This window comes from Rattus norvegicus, chromosome 16 (assembly GCF_036323735.1).
Source record: "Rattus norvegicus strain BN/NHsdMcwi chromosome 16, GRCr8, whole genome shotgun sequence".
Lineage (NCBI taxonomy): Eukaryota > Metazoa > Chordata > Mammalia > Rodentia > Muridae > Rattus > Rattus norvegicus.
Window position 1 is genome coordinate 1277087 of NC_086034.1, and position 13351 is coordinate 1290437.

General features: G+C 50.9%; 1 protein-coding gene across 2 annotated transcripts in view; it reads right to left on the bottom strand.

Moving 5' to 3' along the window:
- Positions 1–4263: 4263 nt before the first annotated feature.
- Zcchc24 (zinc finger CCHC-type containing 24) overlaps positions 4264–13351 on the bottom strand; it is a 51929-nt gene continuing 42841 nt past the window's right edge. For both annotated transcript variants that reach the window (NM_001108394.1, XM_063275489.1), the window contains exons 3-4: positions 12166–12330; positions 4264–8059 (exon numbers count right to left, since the gene is read on the bottom strand). In NM_001108394.1, coding sequence (NP_001101864.1) covers positions 7946–8059; positions 12166–12330 — 279 coding nt within the window. In that variant the 3' untranslated portion in view covers positions 4264–7945. The remainder of the gene's footprint in view (positions 8060–12165; positions 12331–13351) is intronic.

The window sequence follows — 13351 nt, forward strand, 5'->3', positions numbered from 1 at the left end:
ACATTTCTATAAGCAAGAGATGGAAATCCCCTTCTGTCTTTTACAGGGTAAACTCACCTTACAGCAGGAGATGGTGGCTCTCAGATTCAGCCACCAGAGGACAGCAAAAGACCAGCTAGTTAGTACAAAAGGGGAAACACACACACACACACACACACACACACACACACACACACACACACCCTCTCACACCAACCTCAACCCCCAAAGCACAGGAAATTCCGGGCTGGCATGTGTGTGGTGGGAGGGCAAGGAACACAGTTTGACATCTCTACGATGTGCTGGGCAAGAGCTCTGCTAAAACCCAACAGGGAAACAGGCAGAGAATGGAATTAACAGGGTGTGTGCCGGGCAAAGGGAGAGGAACAGCCGGTGGGCCAAGGAAAGCAGACGGGCCCAAGGTTCTTTCTTCCCTGAGCAAGGCAGGAAGATGACTTGCCAGTGAACAGGGCAAGTGAAGGATCATGGGGTCAGAACAGGGTGCAGGGGGCCTGGGAAAGGCCAATGGAATTCAGGCCTGCCTGGGAAGGAGACCTGGGCTCTGTGGTTTCCTGGAACAATGCTGAACCTCTTTGAACTGTAGCTTCCTCTAGGTTACTACTTACTCTTACTCCCTCCCCCAACCAAGTTACTTCAAGGACCAAAAGAGATGATGTGTATGAATTGGACCCGGGTATCTGGCACACCCCACTACCTGTCCCTATGCTGCCTTGGACCCATCTGGCCTGTCTTGCTTTGGAGTTCACCTCTGTGGAGAGGACCGCACAACCCACCTCTTACCAGACTGGCTCCAAGCCACCACCATCTGTTTACCAGTTCCTCTTCAGAGCTTCCTACCCCCAAACACCAAGGCCAGCAGTTGTCTCATTTGGGCCAGGACACTCCAGTATTCAGTAGATGTGACCCCAGTGACATCATAGCAAACAGGATTCCTTCAACTGTGGGGGAGACTTCTGGATGTGCTGGGCTCAGGGCCCGGGCCTGGCTTTTGTCCCTATCTCTGATCTCCTGCTGCTGCTGAGGGACTCAGGGCCTGGGTCCACAGGAAATTCATTTCCCTTATGCTCGGAAGTTTCCTCACTCCTGTGAGAAAGCATTGGTTAAGAGAGAAAGGGCAAAACTTTCCTGAGCATACTGGGGGTTAGTCCCCACCCTCGGTTGAGCCCTGCCACCAGGGAAGCACACCATCCCAACCCCCACCTCCCAAGGGCTCTCAGACTGCTGCAGGCAGCTGGCAGGCCTGCTGTGTGAATGTTGTGTCCTTGTGCATACGAGTGGGGGAGGGGTGGGGTTGAGGGTAGGGTGGGGGATGCAGGAGCCAAGACCTCTAACACCTCCCCTGGGACCCCAGCATCAGGATAGATGAGGGAGGAAGTGTTACGAGCCCTGAGTCCAGGACAGGCTGTTCCTAGCTGTGGCCAGAGCTGTGAGGGAACAGCCAGCAGGCTTAACTCCCTGAGAGGCAAGCCCACCCTCACCCATCATATCTCTCCACCTCAGCTTCTCCTCTACCAGGGGCACAGGCTCCTTTCGGGTCATAGAGGATTGGGGTCAGGACATCTGGACACCAGTGGTACCTGGCTGCTCATCTTATAGCAGATCTAACTCAATACCAGGGTGCCAAGCCTGGCTCAAAAGAAGCTATAATAATTCGAGACTTCAGCACAGTTGTAGGCATCAGGACCCTCCAGCCTTAGTTGCTCCGCTTGCCCCATTGGCATATTTCCCTCTACTTCAGCTCCCCCTAGGACTGTTAGAAGGACATGTGAGACTAGAAAACCCAGAGAGATGCTAGCATCTAGGAGGGAGTGAAGGGACAACTTGGGGATCAAATCCTGTTTTTGCTACAAGCCCAGTTGGTGACATCAAGAAAGACTGTCCTTTCTGGGCACCCTAGCTTGTTCCTAGAACTGGGCTGGCTTCTCACATCCCTCCAAAATCCCTTCCTTAGTGGTTGCTGCTCTCTCCTAGGGCCCTTAGTGGCTATTGCCTCTGGCCATGAGCATTAAGTCCAAACGGAAATCCTTCCTGTCCAGGGAAATTATTGGTTTCCACAGATTCGGGAAGTGTCGAAATCCAGCCTGTTTGCTTTGAGTTTGTTTTCTTTTTATGGATCACAAAGCACCAAAATACACACGCATGTATACACACACACACACACACACACACACATGCACACACAACTCATACATAACACACACATACACACAAATACATGCACATATACCCATGCTCATACATAACACACACATACACACACGTACTCACACACTCACACATACACACATGTGTATACATATATACACACACAAATACATGCACACATACACACAGGCACTCACACACACATACACACAGGCACTCACACACATACATACACACATGTGCACTCTCACACACACATGCACATATACAAACACACATGTTGGGGCTTGGTGGGGGACATGTAGAGAGGAAGCTGAGTCAGACAACTGAAAGCCAACCTGGAAGCTTCAGGCTGGGCAGATAGCACGGGGGTCCTGGATTCAAGGCTCGTTCCCTCATGTATTCTTGAGCTAAGTGCTGCTGGCTAAGCTGCAGACAGTGGGACTAAGAGGTCATCTCCCCTGGGCTTGCCTTACTGCCAAGCAGCTGCTGCGACTCATGCTTGTGGGGCTCCTTTATCTGGATGGTATGCTGAGGGAGTGAAGCTTCGGAGAGATGGCGATGAGGGGAGGCAGGGCTGGCCTGGACGGCAGCCCCGCAGAGGACTGGGTGCTCTTAGGCAGACATGGTGTATGCACTGCTCAGCACCCCTCCAGCTATTAGTTGAGGTCCCAGCTGTGGAGTCACCTAAACCTTCGCTCACTCTGCTCCGTGATGTCCCCTCTTCTCACCTGCCTGGCTAAACTGACACTCACTGTATCCAAGCAGACCCCAGCCTGCCTGACATGCACACACCCGAGGATGAGTGGGAGTTCTCTTACGTTACTCTGAAGAAAAGGGCTTGGTGTCTGACTTCCAGGGTTCACCCTACAACCCAAATCAGATAATGGTCTTGCTTCTGGAGTTAGTGGTCTCCGCTCTTGCTGGCCCTGTCCTCTCATCCCGTCTGGCTTTCTCAGTCCCATCTAGAGGCCACAGTCTGGAAGCAGGGGCTTGCCCACACACATGCACTTTGACCTGTTTAAATTTAGTAATCTGGTTATTAAGACTCAGAACTGGGATTTTCTGTTTTCCTCCCCACCCACTAGGCAGCAGTGGTCTTAGATGGTGAGTTTGCTCTGGCCAGGGACTAGATACCCCTACAGTGGGGCTGGAGGCCCTCTCACCAGCCCCTCACTGATGGTACCAATAGTCAGTCCATCATCACCCCCACACACACCTTTGCCACCAGGACCATAAGGGGACTCCTCAAACCAAGTGATGCTCAAGGGGCACAGTGCACCCAGGGCATCTTTAAGAGTCCAAGGACACAGGGCTGGAGAGATGGCTCAGCGGTTAAGAGCACCGACTGCTCTTCTAAAGGTCCTGATTTCAATTCCCAGCAACTACATGGTGGCTCACAACCATCTGTAAAGAGATCCGATGCCCTCTTCTGGTGTGTCTGGAGACAGCTACAGTGTACTTATATACAATAAATGAATAAATCTTTTTTAAAAAAAAGAGTCCAAGGACATATTCAGACCGATGTATTAGCATTGCTGCCTCTGGAGGTGACTGGTGAGCTGCAAGACTGAAGGGAAGTCCTGGTCCTTGGCCGAGAGGCTTCAGGGACAAGTTGCTTTATCCCTACAGATGCCAACCGGTGACAGCCCCATCCAGGCCTTCCTTTGCTCAAAAGAACCCTCCTATTCCCTCTCCTCTGGAGCCTTCCATTTGTTTGCATGTGATGGCAGGGTCTCGGACCCTAATCCTGGCTCAAATTCAAGCATGTGCAGCCACACTGGAGCCCAGAGCTGCAGTTGGAGGCTGTTACTCCTATATATGGTTACCCAGGAGTGAGTCCCATCTGAGCTAACGTGTGACTTAATCTGCTGACAATCTCACCCAGTTGGGGCCCCACTTGGCGAGAACCCTCACTCTGGAAGAAGTGTCCACATGAGGGCAGTGTCCCATAGTGAGGCTGGGAGGAGGCGGGTCATTGGTGGAACAGGACAGAGACAATATGTCCAGCATTGGAACCAAATGCCACCCAAGTTCTTCCCACCCCTGCTTTGTCCCACTTCTGTGAAAAGGTCCAGCGTTTCCCGTGTTCCCTGTAAACAAACTCTCGAGCCTCCATCTTTCCAAAGTCCTTTTAATACAGCACTGAAAGGCTATATTTTCATAGGCAAGCTTTATATAGTCTCCAGGAATAAGGCACACAACGGAATGCCACCCCGAGGCCGGCCCTTTCAGGGAAGTCAGGAACTTTCTCCATGCACCCTCTAGGCGGGCTCACGGGTTCTGTTTGTCTTTTTAGCTGAATGCACACACACAAACAGACACAGACATGGACAGGATCACCACACAGGGTTGAAGGGAAGTTGGCCATAAGAGCAAAGGACAAGCCTTATTGCCACTTCGCAGAAGATGGCTGCAAAGACCCCTTATTTCAGTATTAGCTGTTGCACTGGCTACAATGTAGTGAGGTTGGATTAGACTTTAAGGTAAATTCAAGTCCATTAGCACTAGAAGGCAGGTGTGAGGGCTTAGTGGACAGATCCGAGTTCAAAGAGCTTGGGGCTTCCAGGCAGGACTGGGACAAGGAGGAAGCCTGCCTCGGGGGTTCTTGTACCTCCTTGGGTCTTGCTGACAAGGTCACTGGGCTCACAGACCAAAGGATCTGTTCGTCCGATGTGTCCTCTTCCCTTGTCCATTTCCTGCCCTTCCCCTAAAAATTAACAAACCTGTAATAACAAGGCAATAGTACAAGGATGCAGGGGAAGAGTCAATGCCACCTGTCATCCTTGGTGGAAGAGACACAGGATGGCTATTCCCTTTTTGCCATGTTGTCCATTGTTAACGTCCCTTAGAGAGGCAATACTTCCAAAATACACAAATGTATAAATACAAGACAAGAGCATATTAATAAGTCTAAACACTTGAATAATACACTGGCTGCTTAATACTGATATTTTCATCCAAGGAAAACGAAATTAAAAAAAAAAACAGCTTAAAAGATTACGAAGATTTTTTTTCCTCGTTAGAATTATGTACCAGCTTCATATAATAATTCTATGTAGATAATATTTCCTTCTTAATGTAGTTCAGTTGCATACTTTTTACAGACCAAAGCATAGAAAAAAATGACAAGAAAAAAAGGAAAAGTTCTCACCATAAATATCTTCTTATAGCTCAACCAGACTTGCAAAATATATCTAAAAATCAGTTTGATGTGTACTGCGCTTTCCAAAGCACTGGAGGCTAAAAGCATACCTTTTTGTTGTTTTCAATTTCAATAGTGTCAAGCCATCACATTTTTCTTTTTTAAAAAAAGACCCTCAAATATATACAAACAAAAATCCCTATGAAGAAATTTGGGGGTTGGAGGGGGAGGCCACCAAGTTCCACGTCCAAAGAAAACCTGGTAACCATGCAGAAATTTTAACATCTATGAATTTTTTTCCCCAAAATACACACATAGCATTTAAAAAAAAAAGAATTCCGTGTCAAGTATAACTCAAAATAAATACAAATTCACAAGTAGAGCTACTGAATACTTCATATGGGGTAAACGCCGTTCTCTCTCAACTAGATCACTAGATCTACTGACTGCAAGCGATTGTCCCTTTTGAATGTACTACAACCACACACTTTCTTGTCCCCTGGGCTCCTAGGCCCTCTGAGCATTAAGTCTTCCAACACCCAGTCTTAATAGTGGTATCTTTTGCTAGCCTCAGGAAGGTCACAAGTTCAGCCAAAGCATTGCAAAGCAGGGCCAGGAAGAGACTGCCTGGGGTGAGAGGGGCCTGGCTGTGCACAGACATCAGTCTAGTGACCAAAATGTCTCTTTAGGCTGATAGCTAACCTTCTACTGGCCCTGGCTGTCTGAAGACTGTCACTAGCTCTTTGCATTTTTGACTCAGTTTACCTATTCCCGACTTGTCCCCGTTTGGGACACAGGTACACTGTCCATTGTTGTGACATTCTCTTTAGGGCCCCCGGTGGGATGCCTGACAGAAAAGGTCCTTTCCAAGCGACAGGAAGCTTGGCACGGAGGCAGCCCTAGTGCAGCAGCAAGACTGGGAAACCCTTGGTGCTGGGTGCTCACCGTCTGCAGCCCAGCATGCCACCATTTGAGGGCAGCGGGTGGAAGCAGTCTGGGCCACCACACTGCTGTAAGTCTGGGTATACCTTTGCTAAGTGCTGAGAGGGTACGTTCTCCCACAATCCACCCTGCAACTAGCTGCTGCAGACACACGGCCATCTCTTCCACTTAACCCCTGGACCCTCGCTTAACACTTCACATGACTCCTCAGTCGTACAAGACATTTTCATTTGAAAACAAAGGGCAGCTGGGCACCATATGTAAACACTGAATTTCAGGCCTATTTCATGGTCTGATTTTTTTTCTCTCTCTCTCCATAGAAGCATAGTGTAGGGCAAAGTCAAGCAACTCAGTCCTGACAGCTGGTGAAGAAGAGAAAGATAAGAGAAATTCAGCTTGTCACAGGGTAGGGGGTGCACTGCTGACCCTGGCCAGGACGACAGCCCCACCCCTGGGACCATGTGACATGCCAGGAAATCTCTCTCTGCCTCCTTAGGAAGTAGGAAATCACTATCTCCAGTTTCCAAAGGAGAGGTTCTGTGGCTCATTTTAGGCTTGCCCATGTGAGGGGCTGAGGAGGAAGAGGAGGAAGAGGAGGAATCATCTTCTTGGGGGATGGGAACACCAGGCAAGGAGGACTATAGGAGAGGACCTGGCATCATTCAGCCTGACATCCTAAGTGACTTTCAGAACAGAGGCTGGAGGGCAGTGCACCTGGATCTCTAAAGGCAGATCACCCCCCAGTGACACTCTGTGTTCCAGAGGCAGCCAGCTCTCTTCTAGAACGTCAGAGATCACTGGGACCTCCTGCTTTCTGGTGGCACTTTGTCACTTAACTAATGGGGAAATTAAGGCTGGAGATGTCCTTGCCCCAAATGGCAGAAAGTGGCTCCAGAATGCCAAGGCCTGCATCCTTCGTGCCTTTTACGGGCTTTTGCGGGGTGGCATCTCGAACATGGGTGAAGGCTAGGGGTAAAGAGAGAGCAGCTGACAGAACCCAAACCTACAGGACAGTCTCGGGGCATCATGGGAAGTGGTGATGCCTGATGTCCCTAGGATGTCTTGGCACACTGGTTACTGTTCAGTCTCCCCCTGGGCTCACCCTCTGCCTGCCTGTCCCATTGGCGGAGGGAGGCTGGGTTTAGCTACCAGGTGCAATGCGGTGATGTCAGGGCTGCTCAGATTTGAGACTCAGTGTGGGCAGGGACAGAAGGCCACTCAGAAGGCCTCTCCTCAGCAGCTGCTAGAACAAGTGACTGCCCTGTGGCTACAGATCAGGAATGGCATGGGGCTTCCTAGAGTGGTTTTTCATAGGAGGCAAGCTGCAAGGTGCTGGGTAGGAGAGGGCCTGGCTGGTCTTGGAGGGAGAACTTCCCACAGGCCTTGGGATTCACAGTTCACTTAGTGTACTGGTGTCACATGCAAGGTTGCTTGCCCCAGAGACACTCAGGAAGAGAGCTTGCAGGAACATCAAGACCTCTGCTGGCCTCTGGCCTCCTACGGAGCCCAGGCCTATGGTGAAGAGTCCCTGATCCTCCTGTCTCTGCACCCTGTTGGGAGCATGTCGGCTGCTCTGTCAGCACGTGAGACAAGGGCACAAGTCTCCTCTGTGTAAGCCACAGGCTTGTGACATCTCCTTGAGGATGGGGACATTCAGCCCTTTGGGCAGCACAGGGAGGTGGCAGCTGAGGGGTGCTACAGTGGTGGCCAAGGTCACTGCACACGACGACAGTAGTAGCCCAGGACCTTGCACTTTTCGCAGAGGTGTTGAGGGTGCTCCTTGCTCTGGTCAGACACGTCCAGGCCATCAGGTTTCTCCAGGGGTCTCTGCAAAGAAGGGGAGGAAGGGGCCGAGGGGAGGGGGAGAGAACCTGCAGTTACAGAGATAGCTTAGCCAGTGCTTAAGCATCCCACCTTTTGCTTGTTTGCAAACATTTGTGTCCTGGAGGCTTAGCGGCCTTAGACCCAGAACCAATGGCAGATATGTTGCTTGATCCACAGAGAGATCTGAGCAATGTGCCCCCTCATCCCCCAAGGAAGATCAGAGATCTCCCAAATCTAGTCCAGAATAAATTCAGAACAGGGGCTCAAAAACCTCTACCAGATGAAGAAACTGGGGTTTCAAGGGAAACCCCAACGCACATCTGTCCCCTTCAATCCAGTGGCCTTGGGGATCAGTTATCCTGAACATAGCTATGTTTCAGCCCATGGGACGGCAGGGCTCTTAGTTATATAAAGCCAATCTGGGCTCTATAGTCAACCCCAGGCAAAGAAACTGAGGCCCAGGACCGTCGTGCCACTTATACAGGATGCTCGTCTTTAAAGCGTGTCATCCATCACACTGCTCATTTGCAAAGTGTGGAGCAATCCCAAGGGACGCTGAGTATTGGTAATGTGAGCAACAGGAGGCACACAAAGTACCCCTCAAAAAAATCACACCTGCTAAGCGTGTGTTCCTGTGTATGCACATGCCTCAGCATGAGTGTGGAGGCCAGAGGACAGTTTGGAGGAGTCAGTTCTCTTCGGCCACGTGGGTCCTCGGGTTTGAACTCAGGTCATCAAGGTTGGTGGCAAGGTCCTTGCCCCTCGAGGACCTCACCGGCCCTCAACCTTTTTTGTACTTTGGATGGTTCTGGGGTTCTCTGCCTCCTTTCCCTCCATGACCTACCCATAATAGTCAGCCAAGGACCTATAAATATTGCAAAGATCATGAGGAGTGGCTCTGTAGTGGGCAGTATTTCAGTTGGGGACACAAAGACTCTTATCTCCCTCTAAGCCCCAAATGACACCATGGCAGCAGAAGGGTCCTCTACACAGACTTGGAGGCTCAGAGGAAGCTGGTCTGGGTCATCTTGGAGCCATCTGCCAAGAAGAGGGGAACAGAAACTATAGGCTGACATGGGGTTGGGACAAAGACGCTTGGACCCAGGAGGCTCAGGGAGGGGCAGTGAGATGGACGCTGTAGCCCGCTGTGTAGACTGTTAATTACTTAAGAGCAGCAGGCTGCTGTTCTGCCTGGACCAGGCTTGATCCAGGCTGACAGTCAGCGCAGATAGGCAAATGGATGGAGGGTTCTGTTTAGACTGCCAGTGCCCAGAGCTCTACCTTTTAGCTGCCCTAGAAGGGCGTATCATACAACTCAGTCCTTTCAAGCTTTAGCTACAGAGGAAAGGTCTGGAAGAAGGAGAGCCTGGGTTTGCAACTGAGGACCTTCCAGGGGACTGGCCTCACCACCCCCACCATTCTACCCGAGCAGGGGAGAGGAGAAAGAGCTCAATTGAGGTCCCAGAGGGCTGTTTAGCCTCTGTATGGCCTTGACCTAATGACCTGACCCCTATGAGACACCATCTCTTTCCCTGCCGTAAAGTGGCGGGCTGACTCTTTTTCAGGGAGTCACTCTCAGCAAACCTCGTAAAGACAAAGACTAGACAGAAGCATGCTCCTTCTAGGTCCCGGTGTTGTTTAGTCTTAATATTAATGGGGATGGAACAGTTATACAGGGTCACTCAGTGTAGAAGGTGGCTAACCCACCCCCTGCTGCTCCAGGTGTCCCAAAGCATTCTCCTGCCAAGTCTCTGTCTTTACTAGGTTTGCTGAGAGTGACTCCCTGGACTCCATGAAGAAGAGCCAGCCACTAATCTCCTCTCTGTGTAGACGGGCATGCACCCAGGGTTGGCTCATGGTACGTTCTATATGAAGAACTCTATCTGGAGCTTTAATCTGGGTCCCTGTGCCTTCATCCTAGATGTATCTGGCACCCAGGGCCTTCTGTGCTCTCTACTCAGCTCCCAGAGGCGACTAGTGGAACCCTGATATGTCACCTCCCCCAGGCCAAACCCAATCTATCTAGTCAATTTCCTCTCTCCCCACAGCTCTTCCCAGGCCCTCCGTGAACCAGCTTTCTAGTAGAGGAGAGAGGGACAGGAGTGGGCTAGCCTACACTGCCTTGGCTCCTCCTTTTGTGTGGCCAGGCACTGCCATGGAACTCCGGCTGCCTCAAGGGGACAGCTTCCACGGGAGTGGTGTCTACCACAGATGAGGAAACCATAAGCCATTTAAAACTCCTGCCCAGAGGCCTCCAGAGAGGAAATGGTGAGCCTCAAGCCCCGCACTCTCGGGGAGGCTGCCTGTCCTCATCCTGGGGCCTGGGGCAAGCTCTAGATCTCATGTCCCACCCTTGTCCTGAGAACTCACTTGCACGGCTCTGCCCACCCTTCCAGGCACTGCTGTCCTGGTTTTCATTCCAGGGCTGACAGAGCCAGAGCTCCCACGGGTAAGGGCAGAGCCAATGAGGAGGGCTGAGAGGCTTGAAGAGTATTCTGGGAAATGGCTCTGCTCACGTCTCTGCAGTGTGTCCATAGGTCATAGTATCACACATCAGACAGCTTTGAACACTACTTCTGCCATTCATTGGCTGATGGCTGCTACCTCAGCTTGCCTTTCTGCAGCCTAAGCTAGCAGGTTAGTGACAAGTGTTGTCTAGGCTTAGTTCTGTGTGCCTGTATGTGCATATGTGTCTTCATATGTTGTGCATGCATGCAGGTGTGTGTATGGTGTGTGTGTGTGTGTGTGTGTGTGTGTGTGTGTGTGTGTGTGTGTATCAAAGAGAAAATGAATGTCTTAAAGGACTCTATAACCACAGAGCTTCACAAAGACGTCGTAATGTCTGTGTGGACAGTCAGCAAGTCATTTAGCCTTTCTTTGCATAATTTTCTCCTCCATAAAGTGTACCTAATAGAAATCCTGTTCCATGGGTTTGTTGTGCAGAGTGGTTAGAAGGGTACCATGCATCAGTTAGTATTAATATTGAATATTATCAGTAATGCTTTGAAAGAGCTGGACGGTCAGCTGAATCCTTGGGAGGCACTCTTGGCCTACACTCACCAGCCCTAGCCTTAGGCTCCCTTAAACTGCTTTTCTCCTTGGCCTTGGCCAATATGGACTCTGGCCAGCTGCTAAGACTTGCTTAGCCTGAGCCTCAAGTTGCCAGTGGGGAGCTTGGGGGAGCTGTCAGGATGACTCCCCTCGGTGGAATGAAACACCCAGCAGCTGGGACTGATCTGTGAGTTTACCCCCCCAACACCCCCCAGCAGGGATGCAAAGCCCATTAGTGTTTTCTTCTCTTCTGGGGTGGGGGTGGGGGTGGGGGCTGGGTTGTCTGGGGGAGACACAGCTGGAGCCTGACAGGAAACAGATGTAGTGGGGGCAGGGCTTCTCAGAGGAGTGAGGTGGCCCAGGTCAGCCCTGGAGGAGGGGCAAGAGCCTTTTTCCATGGGGCCTGAGGACAGGCTTTACTGCCTCACAAGGAGAACAAGGAGTAGTACTCCCAAATCTCAAGCCAAATACTGGCTGGATGAGGGTGAGTGGGAAGCATAGAGCCTCGAACTCTTGGAAGCTGCTTCTTGATTGGGCTCTTCTATGTGGAAGCAGGCTAGCAGGTCAGCAGGCTACACTTAGGCTATGGGGAGGAGGAAGGCAGGGAAAGTCAACAAGGACCGAGGGATATCTTGGCAATATGGAAGGGACCCCATAAGTAGCCTGTTCTACTAGACACTGGCCCACACAGGAAAACTGCCAAGTGTCCTCTGGCTCTGAATGTGTCAACTGGTTCTGCCTTTCTGCCTAGGTCATAAGACAGTCTGAGTTCCCCAGACTTGCAGCCCAGATCCTCGGAACCCACACACTGGAAGACTTGTAGAAACCGGGCTGTCCTAATTCCTTATCCCAGTCATTCACCATGGCCTACCCTTTATGCCTACCCAACCCACACACCTCAGCTTCAAGCTCTATAGTATGGAGTCAGTTAAGCCTGGGAAAGAATCACCTTCCAGGGGTCCTGAAAGAACGCCCTGCGACTCCTTCCACTCCCACCCACTGCAGGCTGCTCAATCCCGCATCTAGTTCCGCCCTCACCCCAGGCCCCGCCTACCCACCTGCTTGTGTGGGTACACGTTGATGTGGCACTTGATGCACTCCTGCCCCATGTTGGCCCAGGAGTTTCCGCTCATCCATTTTCTCTTGCATTTTGGGCACTTGTACTCGCCAAAGCAGCGCTTCTTGCCTTGGTACGGTGTCAGACCCTCACCTTTGGGGCGTGCCTGGAGAGACCGGAAGTAAATACAGGAGAATGAGGGCTCAGCCTTCAGTTTCCCCCCAGCCTGCATCCGGACCCTGTGTGCTAGCCCTTTTGTCAGAAATCTAGAAGGCAAGAAGGTCGCCTTCTCCAGAGCACGCACGGGAATCCTGCAGCAGAAGTTACCAGTTACCCCAGCATAGAGACGGCAGGGTGCAAGGCTTCTGAGGAATCCTTCACTATCGCTATGGGGCACAGGTGCTTTGTCCCACCAGGGATGTGACAGAAACCAGTGCCTGGCTCTCGTTTTGTGAAGGGATTGACCTGGGCACAGGAGTAGGGTAGCAGACAACCTATATGCCAAGGAGACATTGTAAAGTGCTTCGGTTACCTGGAAAGGGGAAATCTGCCAATATCGTAAAGAAAGGGGGGGGGGGGAGGCTGAGGTTACTAAAAACTTGTGATGAGAACAAAGCCTCTGCTGGGAAATTGAAGAAAGGGAGATCCATGCTAGTTTTGAAATTGCATCCCCTAGTTCCAGCCCCAGAGCAGGCGTCTTGAAATGCACCTTTCTCCATGAGGGGAGACCATAGCATCACTAATCTAAAAGGTATGAGATCTTCTCAGAGGAGGTTTGACAGACATCTTTTATAACGAGCAAGAGGCATCTTTGCATGCATTGAGGAATGGTTTGCTTGGGCTGGAGAGATGGGTCACTGATTAAGAGGACTGACTGCTCTTCCAGAGGTCCTGAGTTCAATTCCCAGCTGGTGGCTCACAACCATCTGCAATGGGATCTGATGTCCTCGTCTGGTGCATCTAAAGAGAGTGACAGTGTACTCACATGCATTAAAAAAATCTTAGAAAAAAAAAGGATAAGAATGGTTTGCTCATATTCCTCGGAGTGTTTCTGTGAATGTTTAAAAATATTTTCTGTGCACGTGTGTCTGTGCCTATACATGCAGGTGCCTGTCACAGTCAGAAGAGGGCGGCAGATCCCCTGGAGCTGAAGAGCCAGTCAGTATGGGTAGTAGGAACTGTACTCT